The sequence below is a fragment of the Anguilla rostrata genome, chromosome 11 (genome assembly GCF_018555375.3).
Source record: "Anguilla rostrata isolate EN2019 chromosome 11, ASM1855537v3, whole genome shotgun sequence".
NCBI classification, from domain to species: domain Eukaryota; kingdom Metazoa; phylum Chordata; class Actinopteri; order Anguilliformes; family Anguillidae; genus Anguilla; species Anguilla rostrata.
Window position 1 is genome coordinate 34,786,134 of NC_057943.1, and position 19,636 is coordinate 34,805,769.

General features: G+C 38.2%; 1 protein-coding gene across 1 annotated transcript; it reads right to left on the reverse strand.

Moving 5' to 3' along the window:
- Positions 1–9,551: 9,551 nt before the first annotated feature.
- On the reverse strand, positions 9,552–16,829 carry hoxc13a (homeobox C13a). Its single transcript, XM_064299570.1, has 2 exons — positions 15,971–16,829; positions 9,552–10,733 (listed from the first exon to the last, which is right to left on the reverse strand). The coding sequence occupies exons 1-2, from the start codon at positions 16,632–16,634 to the stop codon at positions 10,474–10,476; spliced, it is 924 nt and encodes a 307-aa protein (XP_064155640.1). The 5' UTR covers positions 16,635–16,829; the 3' UTR covers positions 9,552–10,473.
- Positions 16,830–19,636: the final 2,807 nt, after the last annotated feature.

Sequence of the window (19,636 nt, forward strand, 5' to 3'; positions counted from 1 at the left end):
TTGATTAAGAGAAAAGCTCCATGCACAGCCAAAGCTGTTGTTTAACGCCTCTGTGTATGTGGGTGTGCGGGCGCGCGTGAGCGCGTGTATGCTTGCGCAAAGGGATAAACAAAACAAAACGTTGAACTTGACCGCCAAAAGGGAAATAAAACATCTGGTAAGTGTTGTGCTCTCAAACATCTTATAGGTTATGTTAAAAAGGAAATCAATGCACATTTTTTACATAACACAGTTTATTGCATATTTGCAAGAAATACGCAACTATTTGTTCTTCCTCATTTTCCAATAAATATCTCTGCTAAATCCTGTATTTGCTAAGGAAATCGTAAACTGATTAGGTTCAAATATTTACGCCTAAGATTTTCCCTGACGTAATTAGGCCTATGTATTATTAAAGGCTAATGTATTAAAAACAGAAAGGTCATTTTGATCGTTTGATCACATATGCAATATCTTTAGTTCTCGGTGGAGCAAAATTACTACATTTACTAGCCTAGGCCTGACTGAAAACAAGTAGGCATATTAAAGCAATAGGCCTTTTAATGCGAATAATGCTTTGTGATTTTAAAACCGTGCAATAAAAATGGATTCGTATTTTGCATTATTGTACATTCTGTATTGTGGTCGCTGTAGCTTAATTTAACATTAACTTTTTCATGTAATTTAGAAAATGTAGCTTATGTGCAATCATTTAAACAAAATCATTAATTCTGTCATAGACTCATACTCGCAATCACACGTGGACACGCCCATTCACAAAAGTCTGGAGCTTTATCTGTATATCTCCCTGGGACAAATACTGCACTTCTGCTTCGATTTTACTCTATAGCTGCATAAATAATAAAAATGAAAAAGAGAACGCCTCGTCATCTTTCATACACTCGTGGTAAATATGTTGAACCTAAACACAAGAAAGGGCTAGGTTTATTTCACTGAGCGCCGCACAAACTGTCTTGAGCTTTATTTATATTTTTCGTATATGTAGCTTTCGTGTGCTTTCATCATCAGACATTCAAGTGTCAACTTGCCCCCATATCAGCAGTGCGCTACTGTAGACTATGAACATATAGTTGTGTGCTGGACGTCGCGTAGCCAAAATCTGGAGCGGAGTGGTGGCCTTTTAAAACATGAATGCGACCTGATCTTAATCGCGGCGTGCTGACAAAACAGAATGTATTCTAGGTTGCTTTGCGCGCAATTGTGAAATATTATGCACGTTATGTCACGTTAATAATTTGTCGCCATCTGTTCGAAACTTGAACATTCTAGTTCTTCTGATAACATAAAGGGAAACACTTTCTAAAACAGCTTCATTAATATAGTGTCAGAACAACAACAATACTTGTACTATATTTAGAATTGTATGATTTTGTTATTATTTACAAAGCTTTCAAAAAACGGAACGGATAATTTACAGTGTAATTGTTCTTGATTTTGATTTGCACGTAAGATTTTGTGGCCTATACAGAACTCATTCCAAGCCAACAAACTGCATCTTTGCGTAACCATCTGAAGAGGCGATTAGGCCGTAGTCTGAATTAATTTTAAACTCGCATTAATAGACACCGCTTGATTTTTCATGTCATTTTGTAACATAAAAAACAAACAATTCAGGATGCATATTGATGTAAGGAAGCATCAATATGCATCATTGGGCAATCAGATATGTTTGCTTAATTGTACTAAGGACATGGCTTGTATAGCCACATAACATATGACAAGTATGTTTCTGTTCTGTAATTTAAAGTGCAGGACCACCATACTGAAATATCACATAGACCTATTTATCATGACATCATATTACAATTTAATGACAATTGGCCCAACACAAGATGAATATCCATTTCCTAAGTGTAGCTCAGCTGATAAAATATTTAAGTGCTACAATTCGATATGTCATTATTATGGTTTTAATTTGCTCTATACGAGCTCTTCTATTGTAAGGCGCGCCAGGTGGTTGTTCTATCCACCTCTTCCACTTCCTGATATGTTCATCTTGTTGCCACCAGAGGTTATCAGCCGCCTTTCTCTGTTCTGGCTTTACACTTAATTTTCCTCGGCCTGCCACGTGACGTAAAAACATCCGCCTTCGATTGATTAACTTGCATCATGTACTTTACACTCAGTAGCGTTATAGAAATATATTCAGATGTACTTCAATACCCTTGGAAAATACTCGATATGTGTAGGAATAACAAATAAGTAGCTGGTCCACGAATGCCAAACAGCAGTAGGCCTTGGTTGTTCGAACTCTTGTTCATCGAAGTTTTAAACTCATTATTTGGAATGACCCGTGTTATAAGCAGGCCCTGCTATTTTTAAGGATTTTATGTAAAAGCGCTTCTTTTCAGACTTTGTCAATTTAATTTAAAAAAGAAAACAAGAAAGTAACGTTCCTATCAACGCGTAAATATTTCAGTTCAATGGGTTCGTGTACACACATTTCAGCGAAAAGATTGCATTTCACTTCATTGAAGGCGATATAGATAACTCAAATAAAACTTAATTATAGCGAAAAAGAAATGAGCAAAGACGCAATTCATGTGCTTATAAATATTATACTGTACGGATGGAACTGTTGGTGAATTCTTGTCCAGAATTTTTATATTTTTTAATTTTCAAAATTAATTACTGTAAGAATTAATTATTGATGATTATCTGTCAATACCTGAGAAACCCGAAAAGACATTTAACTTGCTTGTTGTTCAACGCATAAGATTTACATCAAAATGGTTTATGCTAATAATTTCTATTTAAATGTACTTCAATATATCCAACAAATATGACCGAAAAAAAGAGCAAATCTCAAATTCTTCCATGTTAAATTCGGATTATATGTAAACATTTTTTAAAGTATTTCCCCGGAGGGAATCTGATTAAAGTAGGCTACATTAATCCTGTACTTTGTAGTGTTTGTGGTAGCCGACTTAACTCTCTTATCTCATTTGGATTCTGTAAGTTATCTAATTTGAAAATATGACCAAAATATTTCAAAATTTCTAAAATTTTCTGTTTCACTACCAAATTAACTACTAAAATTAAATAGACTACATCGAGGAAAATTTATATATATATATATATATATATATATATATATTAGGGGTGTGCAGAGACGTCATTATCTGCATCTGTATCTGTATCTGTATCCGTTCAACCAACAAAATTATCTGTATCTGTATGTGTATTCGGATTGAATACCGGAAGTGGGCGTGGTTTATACAGGAAGTCACGTTTATTCAGGCAAATGTTGTATTTTCTAACCTAATATTCATTGGCAATGCAATGGCATATAATTAATTATGAAATATACTTCGACATCCTCATAGTGTACTTTTCATCTCTCTCTCTCTCTTTTTATTTTTAACTAAACTAAGTTTTATGAACTGTCTGAGCCCGAGCACCCACCCCCCTCCCTTTAACTTGGGTGCCTTGAACAATCATAAACAAAAAAATATTTTATAAATCGAAATATTCTGTTTTGCATTGGAAATAGAAACTATTTACAGTAAAATATAGAAACACATTCTTCAGTTGAAGGGAATAATCTTAAATTTCAATGATGCTGCGTTCGCGTTTCTTGATGTGTTAACGTTACTGCAGGGAAACGCGAATTACTACTTTACAACAGAAATTACATATAACAGTAATAGCCTACATTAACTTTTTTTGCCTGTTTTATTTTTATTTTTCCCCCTACCGAACTAAGTTTGGATAAACTGCAAACCATCTGTCCTCATATTTTCCCTTGGTGGCTGGATTTCGTGTTCATTATAGCCAAGACCTATGACTGACAGCATGTTACATCTTAAACGGATGAATATTGACTGAAATACAATGGAAAACGTCGGTTTTTTCAATATTTCGACTGGGTTTTTTTTAATGGAGGAAATTAACACATACAGCTAAAACTACAGGTTCTAAGCTTGATTTTGATGTATAGGTTGAAAAGAAATGTGTCTCGCTAGCTCCCGCACCTCCTCCTCAATGCGAGAGTATCCCTGAGTGATAGCCGGGAACGGTCAGCTCTCAGTCCGCTGCCTGCTGTGCGCTGACTCGGTGGGGGCGACTACAGAATATACCGATCACTTTTCAATAATGTGCATTAAATGAAACGACTAGTTAGTGAAATAAAAGTCCTATGTTGCAAACAGAATGGGCATTTTTATCTAGTGGCCATTCACAATGATATGAATCGATTTGAAGAAACATAATGGCTGACGCATAGAACTTATTTATTAAACGTTTTGCAGCGCAGTGGCTCAAAGTTTGTTGGTGTGTCTAACTGGTGCCCCCCTCTCTCTCTCTCTCTCTCTCTGCCCGTGGAACGTTAGATAGAGGTTATGAGAACTCGACATGGAGCTGACTTTTTTTTCCGAATAATTTTTCGCATCGCATTATTCGTGCTTTCCCGAATACAGTATTCGGATTCGGATACATCCCTAATATATATATTTTTTTTTTCCTGGCTGTAGCCTATTTAATTTAAGTTAATTTATTTATATATATATATATATATATATATATATATATATATATATATATATATATATATATAATTATAGTGTGTGTGTGTGTGTGTGTGTGGGTGTGGGTGTGTGTGTGCGGATGGTGGGGAATACTGTTAGCCTAGACTGACACTATTATCACTAATATTAGTCAGGTGGATGGACTGTTATCTCCTACATTATCAGTCTGTGCATTGAAAGTTTTCTATTTGAAAATGGAATTACAGAAAATGGGCGATCTGATGTCTCGTTTATAAAGTATCTAGTTACATTGGTAACATTGGTATTTTGGCTTTATACACACACACACACACATACACACATATGTGTGTGAGCGTGTGTGTGTGTTCTCTCCAGAGTTTCTCAGAATTAAAGCAGGAATAAAAAGATGTGTAGGGTCAAAGTAAACTATTACAAGTGCTATATAAGCTATATCGTTATTACGGAATATTACGGATACAAAACGAATGCGACGTCGATATTATGTCTTATAAAAAGTCTAAGTGCCGTACAAAAATGGCACAGGCCTGTTTTTATTCCAGTTACAGAAACAACATCAAACGATGAACAAAGCCTCTACCAAATTTACACTGATCCAAATTAAGTTTGCTAAAATTCCAAGACATGATATTGCCGTAATAATACCATTTGAAACAAACATACCAGAGAACTTTTAACAGGTATACAGTGCTGCGTCATTCCTGTCATTCATACGGTAAGGATAAAATAGTCATACCTTGAATACGTGACCTTGTGTGCATTTTCCGTTTCCTTTCAGGCCGATGAACGGTTGATCTCAAAGTGCGCACCTTGCTGATAAGTCACAAGAGCATTAAACTTCTTTTCGTGCTCTAGTCAAAGTGATATTAACTTGTCAGACTTCAACGTTGTACCTGGCTTTCGTGACCAGTGTTCCGCACACCTTCGGTAATGAGTTGAAGACCTCACTGAGGGTTAAACTAAGAAAAAAAACCCGGGCACGGAGCCGTAAAAAGAAGCGCCACACGGTTCAGTGAAACAAATAAAATGTACAAAAGACAAAACTGCGTATGATGATTATAGTAGGACCTACAGGAAATTTAAAATATTTTAAGGTCAGAGGGTATCTGTACACTTCCGCTGCGCTATTTTACACATTTACAGCATACTATTAACTGGAGCTGTCTAGACTTGGAAATGACACCTTGTTTGCCAGCAAACAAACCGCGCGCATTAACCCCCCCGCCCCCCTTCCTGTTTATTATGCACAAGCTGTTGTGATGTCAAGGTCAAAGTGACTGCATAGTCAAGGCCAAGGGTAACCCAGACGTGACGTCAGGACACGAGACACCCTCTACTCACCCACAGACTGGACTCACCTTGTTATCACAAACGCAGGGCAAAAGTTTTGTGAGTTGGGAAATGCATTTCATTCGAGACGTAACTATCGTTGCATATAGCGATGCTTTCTAGCTTTTTAGGGGAAACGAATCCATGCGTTCATTACCTTGAAAAGTTGAATACATATACAATCATCTTCTATGTTTACAAATGATATTTCAGTATGACTTCTTGGCCATGAGCTGTCATTTAATTGCAATTTAATTAAATTTTGTAAATAGCTGTTAGCTAAACGAGCCTTCACACACTTTTTTTGTTAGGAAAATTGCTAAGACAGAATAACATTATAGTGTGCGTAAAGCACCCTGAAAACAAAATTCTGAGAAAGGGAATGATAAAAGCGGAGGGAACACATTTTAAATTACACCATTTTACTATTACAAGTAGGCTACTGAATATGTTAACTCTTGCTCCTGTATGAGACAATGAATGAACACATGATACAGTGACGTCTTGAAACAATTTGAACAATTGGGACAAATAAAACAGGAAAGAGGGACTCCTGTGCTCAAAAGTGAACCTCCGGAAAATAACATTTTAGCAATGCATGTTTACTGACAAATAATAGCCTTGTAGGGCCTACGATTCGGTATGAATCGGTCGTGCGGGACAAAATTTGAAGACGTAAATGATTGTAGGCTGAGATACAGTTCTTGCCACCTGCACAACGTGTGTGATGTTACAGTTTATTTTATTATTATTATTATTATTATTATTATTATTATTATTATTATTATATTTCCTTTTTCTCACATACAAGACATGCGATCCAGCGTTACACTTCACAAATGGTCGAGGGCCTTCAAGGGCATAATACAGTAGGCCTAGGCGTTAACTGCAAATTAATACGTGTTCCATTATCCATGTTCGTACCTGTATGATACATGCATCTTTAGAACAGGCCACTTGAAACACCCGTGTATTAAGTCTTTATTATACCACAGTACATCACAATATGTCAATCAAATAACAAATAGTCGTCAAAACCGTATTTCTAAAAAAAACTGTAAGGCGTTTCTAATTTTGAGTAACCAATTTAAGCGAGAATAACATTTCCCCTTTCTCCAACCTCATTATGACCCGAACTGTTGTGCAAGTGATGACAAATTCATGTCTGATTAAATGTTACATTAAAAGATATATACAAACTTCGTCTCCGATTTCTATCGTCCTTATGTGCGCTTTCACCACGAACGCTGATGGGAAGTTTACTATAATTCTGACAATACACGGCATTTAAGAAGAAAAATTAGTCAAGTAATCAAATAAAGTCTGAAAACAGCCATGTTATTTTCATTCCGTCACGCAAAGCAGTTCAAATCTAAAAGTGTAATAATCATTAAGTATAATAACAAATGCATGCGTTTAAAAAAAAAAGTAATCTGTGGAATTCAGAAAAGTTCAAAAGAAAGAACTAATTGATTTTCATTCCGAACAGTGGTTGATTTGTTGAGAATCATGATACCCATAGCTTTAAATTTCCTTCATAACAAGTTATTATGAAAAGACAATTGGCCAACGCGTTTTCTGCACACGTATGTACGCGCGAGCGCGCACACACACACACACACATTGGAAGGAATCAAAGTTATTTCAAGTGCGTATTTCTCACATCTCAACCTCACAGGGTGTTTGATAAAAATAAAAAGATGATTTGTTCCTGTACAATGTCAAAATTCTACAGTAACACATTATGTCAGTTCGCTGTGACGTCCCGCGAAGTTTGCAGGTATACCCCATAAGATATCACAAATAATAATAATTATTTTCGGCTTCAGATTGGACGGACCGCAAGAGCACAAATACTTCAAGAGTAGTAGTAAAAACAGTAAAATAATATTTATTGAAATGCAATATTGACGGTTTATTAAGAATAATAACTTGTGAATGTTCTTACACCATGCAAAAAAATTGAACTTGTGGTCATATTTTTAGCCATAGTATAATAAATTACGCATGCGGTCTTGTGTATTATTAGTTACAGAAGTGAATGGTGATGACCGTGTGTATGTGTGTGTGTGTGCGTGCGTGACAGAGAGATAGCAACCCTGCAATTTCCTGATAGAATGTGCAAAATTCGACCAAACTCGCCAAAAAGTCAACACCAAAATGATCCAAAAATATCCCCAATTCAAAAACACACCTGATCAAGATACATTATCCTTCTCATTAGGGAAAATGATCGCTGCATACTAGCAGCGCAATGTGCATTTTCTTGCTACACTCGGAGGGACATTGAGTGACCACATCATGCACACATGCACAGGCAACATACACACTTACAAGCATTCACTCACGCACACAACACAGACAGACAGACACACGCGCGCGTGCGCACACACACCTAACAGCACTTACTACCATTTTCGTTATAGGCTTGACTTTTTGGGAATAACTCATTAATAATGCTGCATTCATTGTATATAGCTGTATTTTGCAACCTCTGCTTTGGCAACGCAAGTGCCTATATTTGTCATGCCAATAAAGCACTTTGAAATTTAAATTGAAATGGAGAGAAAGGGAGAGAGAGAGCATGGGTGTGTGTGTGTGTGTGTGTGTGTATATGTTTGGGGGCGGGGGTGCTATTTCGTGTCCAAAATTATTTCATCAAAGGGACCACATTTGATTTGTCAGGTTTCCGAACAACCTGTCACTAACGAGACACTTCGAATACACCAGGTGAACAAAGAGCAAAGACAACATTTTGTTGGGAAAGAAAGGGCTTTTAAACAGTTCATTTTCTATCATTGTATAGTCAGATATGGTATTCTACGGGTAATAAGCCATGCACTATTAAATGCAATTATGCAAACTACTCATACTGTCAGCAAGTTCATTCAAATATACGTTCCCGTTAAATACCCTATATTTAAAGATACATTCCTTGTCTGTTAAAACTTTGTTAAAAATCTTCCCATTTCTTTCCCATTGTTAAATTTGCCCCATAATACACGGTAAATGTGTGTCCGTTGCGAATAATGATAATTATTATTATGCTTGTGGGAGGATTCATGCCTATCCGATCTGCATCCCCCGCCATCTTGCAACGTTAAGGCCTAACCTGCTGCCACTATGGGATCACGTGCCTCGAGAATACAGCAGCATTGCCTCCTTCTTCACCTATATGGATTAGCATCGCGTGATATAGCCGTTTAATGATGTAATTTGTCGTTTCGAAAAGATTCAGACGTTTGTTGTGGCACCCAGTCGATGATGTGAACTGTTTTCAAATCTCTTGTTATAAGTTAGGCGTGGCTATACATTGTGTCTGCCGATATAGCTACACAACAAAGCTCACGAATCCGTAATTAAATGACTTACAAATAATTTTCTGTCTGTTATAAGAGTGGGCTGGGTCAAGAAATGTCCACTTTCAGATTAATGTAGTTTACAGCTACAGCCTTTGCATTAATTGGTTGAAGTCCGTGGTTCCATGAAACATTTCTAAACCAGTGGCACCAGACAAACATCGCCAACTCATCATCCTATTGTGTACATTATTTGATTATGATTTTTTTTCTTATTTATATTCTTCAAATAGATGGCGCCAAATTAGACCTTTTTGTTAGACTGGGGAATCCGCCCGAGCAGATACAGTAAATGTGAAACCAGCAGTTGCAGGCCTAAAATAAACCAAATGGAGTTGTTTTAGAAAATGTATAGTCGTCATTATTATTATTGTTTATTTATAGAAACACGTTTCCATTCAGTACGTATTAACCAAACAGCACAACACAGTTCACAGACTGCACAAGGGGAGTGGACCGCTTACAAGGCGCGCAAATAGCTCGAATTCTTTAAGATATTTACAAATAAAATTGAGAGATAAAGAGGTGTGCATTAATGTGTTATACTTACTTTAACTGCTTACAAACATTCCGGTTGCTAGGCAGAGACACATCCTTCACTGACAAAGGAACAAAATGTGGAGTTCTTGTATATTCCAATGTAAAAGAAAGAATTCTAATGAAAGGCATGGCACTGTACAATTTAACAAGAGCCTTTTTTACCCAATGTATGAAAGCACCAATTAAAAAGTAGAAATGTAAGCGTTTTAAATATTTAAGTTTTTAAACTAGGCCTTTGCTTGATACATCCTCCTCTGAAGACCATACTGTATCCGTGGCGGAAAGAAATACCTAATATTGTTCATAACTTTCAGTGTCCTTATTGTTCGCTTACGATGCTCTCCTTATTTCTCAGCAAAGCTTATCTATCAATTACATCCTGTCTCATTTCTTAAATCTTGTTTGTTTGTACACCTGCACGAGAACGAAGATCTGGGAAGAAAAAAAGTCGCTATTCAGAAGAAAAAGTACATTATTCACGTGTCTGTTTGAAATACAGAGATTATTTTAAATATTATATATATATTTATATATATATTTATTTACACATTCATATAAAAGACAATGTTGAGCTGATTTCTTACGATGTTTCACAGTTTTATAATATTTTCTCTAAAGAAGGCGACGGTGTTGAATAAAATGATATCGTGAAATGTTCTCCGTATGTGATTTTGATACCATATAAATACAGAGTTTTATCAGAGCGATCTGAGTGGGGGGTCAAACGGGGTTTGAAGGTATCAGGTTGTGTGCATGTGGGCACTGGTCTTGGATTTGCTGACGAATTTCTTCTCCTTCACACGCCGGTTCTGGAACCAGATGGTGACCTGGCGCTCCGAGAGGTTGGTTGCGGCGGAGATGCGTCTTCGCTTGTCTTTGGTGATGAACTTGCTGGCAGCGTACTCTTTTTCCAGCTCCTTCAGCTGAACCTTAGTGTACGGGACTCGCTTCTTCCGGCCGCGGCGGTAACTGCTGACTTCAGGCTGTAGAGGAACTACATCTGTGACGGGAAAAGAACAACTGAAGGCTCAAATAACGACCCAAAGTTTCTTGCGAAACAAGAAGCAGTATTTCAGTTCAGCATTGCTAAAAGCAAGAGTGGCGTTGATGCAGCAGACAAGTTGAAATAATTACATTTAAGCATTTAAGGTCGCCTTATATATACGCATATCTAGCATTCCCCGTGGCTTGCCTTCACATACATGTTGCAATTATATTATCCAGTGTGAACGCTTCACATGTTTTAGTTCTCAGGGAACAAACTAACATTTTTCAATCACGCAACATGTATAATTTGCCTTGCAATATATCAAAGTTTTTACATACTTAAAAGAGTAATTAAGCTATTTAGTCCAAATCGAAACGGCGCACATTTCTAGCTTTAATACTTCATTCTTACAATACCAAGAAAATAAATGAATACATTTAACCTGAACACGAAATTCGACGATATTTATACTTTTATGGTTTATGGCGAGAAAAATGTCAAATTGAAGTGTGAAGGTGTGTCTAAGTTGTGTCACTTTGCTTTATTCTTACGCATCTAATCACTGAATGAAATTCACCTCAATACAAAAAGTTCATGAAGGTGCTTTTAGTTTAAATCTAGCAGTCACTTTATTGTAATCCACTGCGAACAAATCTCAGTCATTATTAATGAACAGGGCTTTCCCGTACAGGACGACTGGACTCTTTCAACTGAATCATGGGGAAAGCAGAGTCAGAACCTGAATTATTTCTTGGTCGTTGGTTAACATTTTCCCTGCAGTTTATTATTGAGCAGTGAAAATGCCTTGTCGCATTCATACACAGCCCACATAAGCGGGTTAATTATTTCAATGAAGGCACACTTTGACAACTCAGCCATTAGATATATGCACGAAAGCACCGAAAGTCTAAAACAAAAATATGTATACGTCCAAAAAAATAATGAATATGAAGAATATTTATTAAATGTTTTTAAGCGCTTTCATTCCACAAAAATTGGATTGCACGGCTGTTCTAAAGAACCCTTTAACCTGAACACCTGTTTTTAGAAGGCTTAATGGCACACTGCAGTGATGATAATCGAGGAAACGCATATTTATGTAGGCCGCTTTAGTTGTGTGAGTATGGGCAATATAGAGTCTTTAATAACTGTGGTTTTGATGCCATGTTTAAACAAACATAATTGTTGACCTTCTGTCTCAAGGGCGCACATAGACGCGCGTACGCAGACGCACGCGCGCACACACCCACACACGTTGATTTCAGATGTAGCAAAGTTATTGTTATGTAAACTTCCAACTTCCAAGTCCTTGTGAACAGTGTTATTGCGTTCACTGTACCTCCTGGAAGAGGACGATTACCGTTACAGCGTTCAGGTGTAGGCCTACTTGAGGAGATGCAAAGTTTGACAATGGCTATGCAGTACGGGTCTTATCTACCACGAAAAACTAAGCTCCGTGCGCAGTAGGCTACCTAACGATTTTCAAAAAGAACCTGTCGCGCAGGCGTGGTTGTAGCCGTACATCGACGTGATCACAAGCAAGTTAAATCGAGTGAAGAGGGAGCGTTATGGAAAATGTCTGTTTGTACTGCCGTAGTCTACCTCTTCTCAAGGCCAGGGAGAAGTAGAGAGGCGCAACCCAGTGAGGTGTTTGCCGTATACAAGATCTACAAGTAGATTAGTGGATTATTGTTTTACGAGACATAAATGTCAGTATTTTACAACCAAGCACCTTAAATATCATTGCACCTATACATATATTTATGTACCTTGCAGTCTTGTACAGGGCACATCTGTTTCCCAAAATCAATAGTTTTTGATTTTCCAGATGTCATTTGCGAGAAGGGTAAACATCAATATAGGTACGTGGGAAACGTAAGAGTACAAGACGAAAAAAAAGAAACACATTACGCAGGCCTCTAGTGGAAGTTCTTCAGTCCCATAACCAAGAGCGACATGCGGTAACCTGTGATTAGATCGATGCACCAAGCACACACCCTGTGAGTCCTGCTCGCAGGGTGAATGTGAGATGATACATATCATAGAGAAGCATATTGCAATTTTATGTTCAATTTTATTTTTCTGAAGAGGCAGTGTGCCTTGTTCACACTGCAGATCGTCACTTTTTACTTATTTCTTGCTTACATTAACTTTCACTTGGTTTAAAATCCACAGATTGGTTTAAAGGATCCATAACCGTGCGGTGTAGGTTCAAAGCCGTAGGATAACCACAAGCAAAAGCATATGATTTCGCGATGTGGAACACAGTGACGTATATGTGAAAATACAGTCTGTGTGAACACAGAGACAATAGAGTTAAATAAATGTGCACATAACACACTATTGATTTATGAAATATGTATAGAATTTTGGGGGTCTCCTTTGCCTTTTCTGACCCCACCTGGGTGCCAAATTCTAACCGAGGGCACTATGCGTCATTCAATGTCTATTCTTGCGATTTTATTAAGTGTATACAGTGAAATATCTGTTCTTACACAATACATACATTTTGTCACTAGTGATTTGATTTCCCCTCCAACACAATATTAAAGGAACAGTGAATTGTAATTGCGGTATGAACTTGAGATAATAGTTGTACTGCTGGAAATGTTGATTAGCATATTAAACTTGCGAAAGACAACCACTTACCACTTACACACACACACTACGTAGGGTATATTAGGTAGGGTCCTATGTGTGTTCGCCACCATGGTGTCAATGTATCAGGACAGGTTGTGTGATGAAGACCTCAACGCAACATGCAAGGTTGAAATACTGCCCCTGCTGTCCGGCTGATACGAAATCGTATTTCTGTTGTGACGAGCCCCTAGGCTATATGAGCCCCCACATCAAAGCAGGTTCTTAAGATAGATATTGATTGGGTGGGAGGGCACAAGGCAGGTTGTATATGTAGTGTGATGCAATCTACGTTACGAAAGTATACTCTCAGCTGAAATTAAAACAAAGTGCATAAATTAAAGCAATAGTTACATTATGAGACAATATGCGACAAAGGTATGCCGATCCGAACGAATTTCTATTAAAAAAATTAAAACAACGATTAAATGCAGCTGTAATTCGCGTTCCAAACAAAAGATGCTGATACAACTAAGATGATAATTTGGAGTTTCTAGTATCATGAATGACAGATGTTTGCTTGTTTTTATTTTTATTTTATTTTTTTAAGTAGTACATTATCAAGTTCGCTAACTGGAACTTTGCGTCTTGAACTGATTTGTATTACTTTGGCCCCAGAAAAATACAGATCAGAGCGGCTGAGGATGACCGAGGAGCAAATCTAATTGGTTTTGGGTGCACGTGTGACGGTTAGGACCGTTTCAAATGGCCCCGAGCTCCGCCTCCATGTCAAATGAAGAAACCAAAAGTACATAAACAATTAGCCCACATTTATGTTGTTTCAGATTATAATGGACATATAAAAATAGTCAGTAAATATTAGCCAACTATTTTTCTCGATCATGGGCCTTGCAACACGTTTTCCTTGCAAAAAGTCTACACACAGAAAGTCATTGCTGGAATATTGGAATTTCGAAAGGGACGCTGTTACTAGTTATCCTGTCCATTATCCCTCTTTCAAAGACAATATCTATGATTTTAGAAATGAACAGATTAGGTTACACTTATTTATTTTTACGTTGTGTAAACAACGAGGTGTAACACACACAATGTCATTGCTGGTATATCGACGCTGTTACTGTTGCGTTATCCTGTTCATTATCTCTCTTTCAATGATAATACCTACGACGTTTTAAAGTAGCTGTTTACCCACGATTATTTTTACAAGAATGAGGTACTGGACAACTTTGTCCCAGAAGCAGTCCCCGTGGTCTCAAGCTCTGCTCCACGCGAGTAGAGACTGGAATTGTGTGTGTGCGTGTGTGTGCGCGCGCGTGTGTGTGTGAGCGCGTGCGAATACACGCAAGCACGTATATCCCAGCTGGAATTAAAGAGAGAGGGGGAGGGGTGAATGTGTTGGCAACAACTCGCCCTAGCAGTGGCTTAAATGCATATGAAAATTTAATTCTGTCCAAATCTTCCCCTGGAAAGAAATAAGTACGATAACCCTTAATTAACTGGTGGTCCTTATGAAGTGATTTTGCTTAGTGTGTCATTTAGAAATTTTGAATTGCTGCCATAATATATATACTCGTCACAATATTACCAATCTTAAAAAATAATCCATCAATCTGTAGCTCCACTGATCAGTACAAAATAAATTCGGGTTGCAGCTGCACGTTTACGCTCTCGGCAGATTCGACAAACGCCTTATGAAAACGAATTCAGACAAATGCACACATTTGTCAGGCATTCGCAGCGCAGCCCTCGGTGGCCGCTGACAAAGACAGGCAAGATTTATTGCTTCTGTGCAAACAACCCGCTATTTTATCAAACAGCGAAAGCAATGTCGCCTTTCCTAAACCCAGTCTGCAGGACAGCTCGGTTTATGCGGCAACCATTGACGCCATTCCCGAAAATGTAATTGTTCCTCAGTGAAGTTGTAGCTAATCATGCGTTAACGAACTATTTGCTTCCCCCGACGAAGATTTCATGTTGCGCTTTTAGGGTAGCTTAATGTCCCGTCTTGAGCCTGTTCTCAGTAGAACGCTGAGACCTGACGATATTCACAATGATCTAGTTACTGTTATTATTCAGTCACAAGATGAGTTCGTTCATGTTGTGCCTGAAACGCTCGCATTTAAATAATAATGGTAAAATAGATGAATGGCAAATTTGCTTGCTAAATTAAAATGTGTATTTATTCACAATATGCGTATATTCCATTGTAAAAAAAAAAACAATAAAAAAAAACATCTGTGCGCCTATATAGGTTGTAGTAGGCTATTGTATTTGGGGGACTTTTCATACAATAGACACAGAACGAAAGGACATACAATCCATTGCATGGGTTCACACAACAAACCTTTTTGTTTTGATTTACAGCTATTTTAGTTCTAGCTATGAACTTAGCTATTTATGGAAAATACTGATAGATAGTGCAAATAAAATATATTTTTTCGGCTAGGAAAAGCCTCATTTGAACATTTGATGAATTCGCGAATTTCTTAGTTTTCAATCGGTCGTTTACATACTGTGCTGTGTGGAATGTCGTAACTGAATGTGCAACGCGAACGCGAGTTTGTTTTTCTGGCTTTGCTAGTGAAATGGATGACAGCGTTCGTATTAAGTTAACGATAACAACTCTTCCAACAGCATGCTGATTTTCGTACCTGGGAATGGCGACTTCCAGAGATGAGCTGACTGTGTTTGCTCCTTCGAGCAGTACACCTGCCCATCCCAGCCATTAGAAAGAGCCCAGTGCTGGTAGCCTTCCATTGGAATCAAGGCGTCGTGCCGTGGTTCTGGGTGTGCGCTAATACTTGGAACGACCGACACGTCTAGATAACCCGGGACAGCCTGGTAAGAACTGGCGAAACTGGGGTAGAAGGCAAACTCTTTCGCCCTGCTGGAGAGTTCTTCTGTGGGCAACGCGCTGCTGGGCTCGGCGTATTTTTCTGCTGGGTGGTAAGAACAGGGCTTCTGCTGCAAGTTTACGTTGTGCGAGTGAGACAACCTGCACCCATAATAGGGGCTTCCAAACGGATAGCCGTAGCCCAGAGAAGTGCTTGAAGATGTCTGGGGAGCAGGGCACTGTCGACCGGCGTCCGAGGAGGATATATCCGAGTACACGGAACCCTGGTGTGTAGTTATGCTGCCAGAATGCCGCCCCAGCGCTGGGTGTGAGATAAGGTCCCTGCAGTGGGCAGCGGGGCAGTTCCCGCTCAGTCCCTCCATGGCTTGAGTTTTATTCTGATTGTTTTCATTCGGGCTTTTTTCATACATGTACATCAAGGTGTCCGCCCAGCGTGAATGCAGGACCAACGAAGTCGTCATATCAAGGGCTCCCGATGCTTTTTAAAAGTCGACTACTCCAAGACAGACGCCTCATTTCCAAGTGCATTTTTACGCGAGCGCATGCGCAGGAAGGGCCCGGGCGTCCAGTTCATTAAGATCCAGGCTCCGGGGCACGTGATATGCTAACGAGGCCCATGAGTTTAGGCGGGGGTGTGGGGGCTAAAGACGGGGTCGGTTGTAGCTGGGCGGCTCATCCCTTTAAATAGTCTCTTGCCCAAGTTTTTCGATTGCTATTTGAAGAGTGGTAGGTCTTCTCATTGGCTGACGTTACTTTATACCAGAATTCTTAAAGGGGAAACTAAAAACAAAAAACAACAACACGATACCCTCGGGGAGGGGGGTCGAAAAAGGTGGTCTTCACGTTTGGCCAACCCTGGGAAATTTTGTCTAAAAACAAACATCTCATTTTTGTCCCTTTCGTGTTGTTGATGTTGTTGCTGCTTTTCACCACGAATTGAAGTGGAGGTTTTTTTGATTAACGGGCGTGGGTCCCTGACAAAATTAATTATATCCTTGAACATTCTGTTCGTTGGGAAATTCATTGACACACATCAAATGGAACTGGCCTGGTAATTCGTCTTGATACTGATTCACGCAATACGCCAGTTAATAATGACAGAAATATATTAACATTACAAAGAAAATCGTCATACATGCATTTCCAGTTCCCCTTCGTGGTGAGTTGTGATTAGTGTAATGTTTTGCCACTATCATTCTGTTCCCAAACATGAAAAATATACAGCATTGTGTTATGTAATTATACTAATGCAAATTATTATTCTTTTTTGTCAGTCGGTAATGCCAGCAGAAATAGGCCTACTACTATAGCGTATATGCGCACACGTATAGCGTATTTGTTTATGTATTTACAACAACTTTGCACATGCGTTCAGATGAAAATATGAAAGCTATTCTATATTGACGTGAACACAGGCCCAACCGTTAAGGTGTATATACCACGGTGCAAAGAAATATAAAACTCAAAAACATTGATTTTATTTTGACAGTGCAGACTTAAACTCTCAAGTGTTGCTACATATAAAACTGTTTTTCCTTTACTTTATAGCGTAAGCGACCTCAGAACTAGGGAGCTTAGATTAATTATTGGGATACAAGTTTGTTTTATTAATATAAAGATGAAGATAGTATTCAGCAATATTCGTGATGGTATTTGTCTTAACGTCTGCTTTAAATATTCAGTCATCATAAATGTTTTAATTTTATTTGACGAGCTTCCGTAAGCATTTTACGCTTCCTAAGGCCCATAGGTTCAGAGGTATATTTTTTGTTTTTTTCCTTTTTAAACTTATTGTGATCACCAAGCCTACAGTACCGATCAGATCTTCAGCGATAACCACGAAATACAAAACAAACATTTAATTAAATGTACATGAAATTGAATGCACCGAGAATACAGCGCCCGAAAAGCATACCACTATGAAAAGTATCTCATACACATGGGGAATCATGCTATCGTCTCTTCATTGTCCAGCGGTCAGCACTTCTGGAAATGAAAATGTCTAATATCATGTTATTTACCGAAGGCTATAATTAAATGTATAAATACACTGTTTTATCTTTCGCATTGGCATAGCTTTTTTTTAGGCCAGTGATCATATAGCACCTTATTTTGCTTTGTCATCCGAGTTAACTGCGTATTTTTCCAAGTGAGCTTGGAATATTACAATACTAAGAACCGTCAGTAGAAGAAGGACAAAGTGCGATTGTTTAAATGTTGATCAGGCTGTAGAAAAAGTGCCAACTCTCACAACCCTCCGAAAACAAGAGCAGACTGTGTTCATGCACTTGGGCTATGTTTAATCAGATTCAGTCATTAAATATTCGCCAGTCAAATTCAGAGGATAATGGTTAATTCTGACACAGCAGCAATTCCTAGGAATTAAAATGCAACACTAAACATGCAGATCTGCGATGCTACCGAAGACCATCGGAAACAAACCAGGTGTTTATGGTAAGATTACAAGTTGCCTTCAATCGCACAAAAGATGTCTACATAAAACCGGAGTTTAAACAGCAGCAAATCTCCCCATTGCATTGCGGATTCTTTGAGGTCCGGGGATAAGGGGAAACAGATCCGTAGGCTCAAACAGTCGACAAATATGGACGTTCTTACAAATGGCTGCTTTCAGGAAGTCCAAGGTCAAGGTAAAAAACGCAGACAAACGGGGTCGTAACGAGAGTCTAGACAGACAAGAATGAACTTCACGCTCGCACCGCTGAGCTTACATGTAAACTTGCTGTGATTAGAAGAGCTACAAATGTTGACAAAAAGGATTCAGCGTTTGCAAGGGAAAGATGCGGATATTGCTATCACCACACAACGGCCTTGAGCAACTTTCATTCTTCTGTTTTTGAGCAAAGGGACAAATATAAATTGTGAGCGTGAGTCTACGCAATATGAGTTACATACTTTTGCAAAGTAATGTACAGTTCAGCGCGAGCGTAACTAAACAAGGATTGGTCACTGAAGCGAAACTATACCAGCATATTAATTTGAATTAATTTAATTATAATACACATGCTCGGGTCAAAATAGATGTTACTCTGGACTTGATGTGACCATGATGTGACAGAATGTGATAGGTAATTAATTAAATTAGACCTAAAGTCAATAATGTGTTTCACTTTTACAGTAATAAAAAATAAATAAATAAATGAATAACTCTGGTCTATCTTATCACCGCCCCGAATTTGTTGCTGATTTCAGTGTTTAGACGCTGTCCACCAACAGTCATGAAGCCACCAACATCAAATTCATACATGTACGATGCTTTGCCCATTGAAACTTAATAACTTACAAAAACTGATAATTATTTCATGTTGAATAAAAAGAGTTGTCAATCTGCTATGGCTACCAATTCATGATTGCAGTAGCTACCAGATGTGATATTACCAGCTGAATCCAAAACATGTTAGTTTTCTAAACTGGAAAAACGCGCATTAAATTCGTTTCATGATGA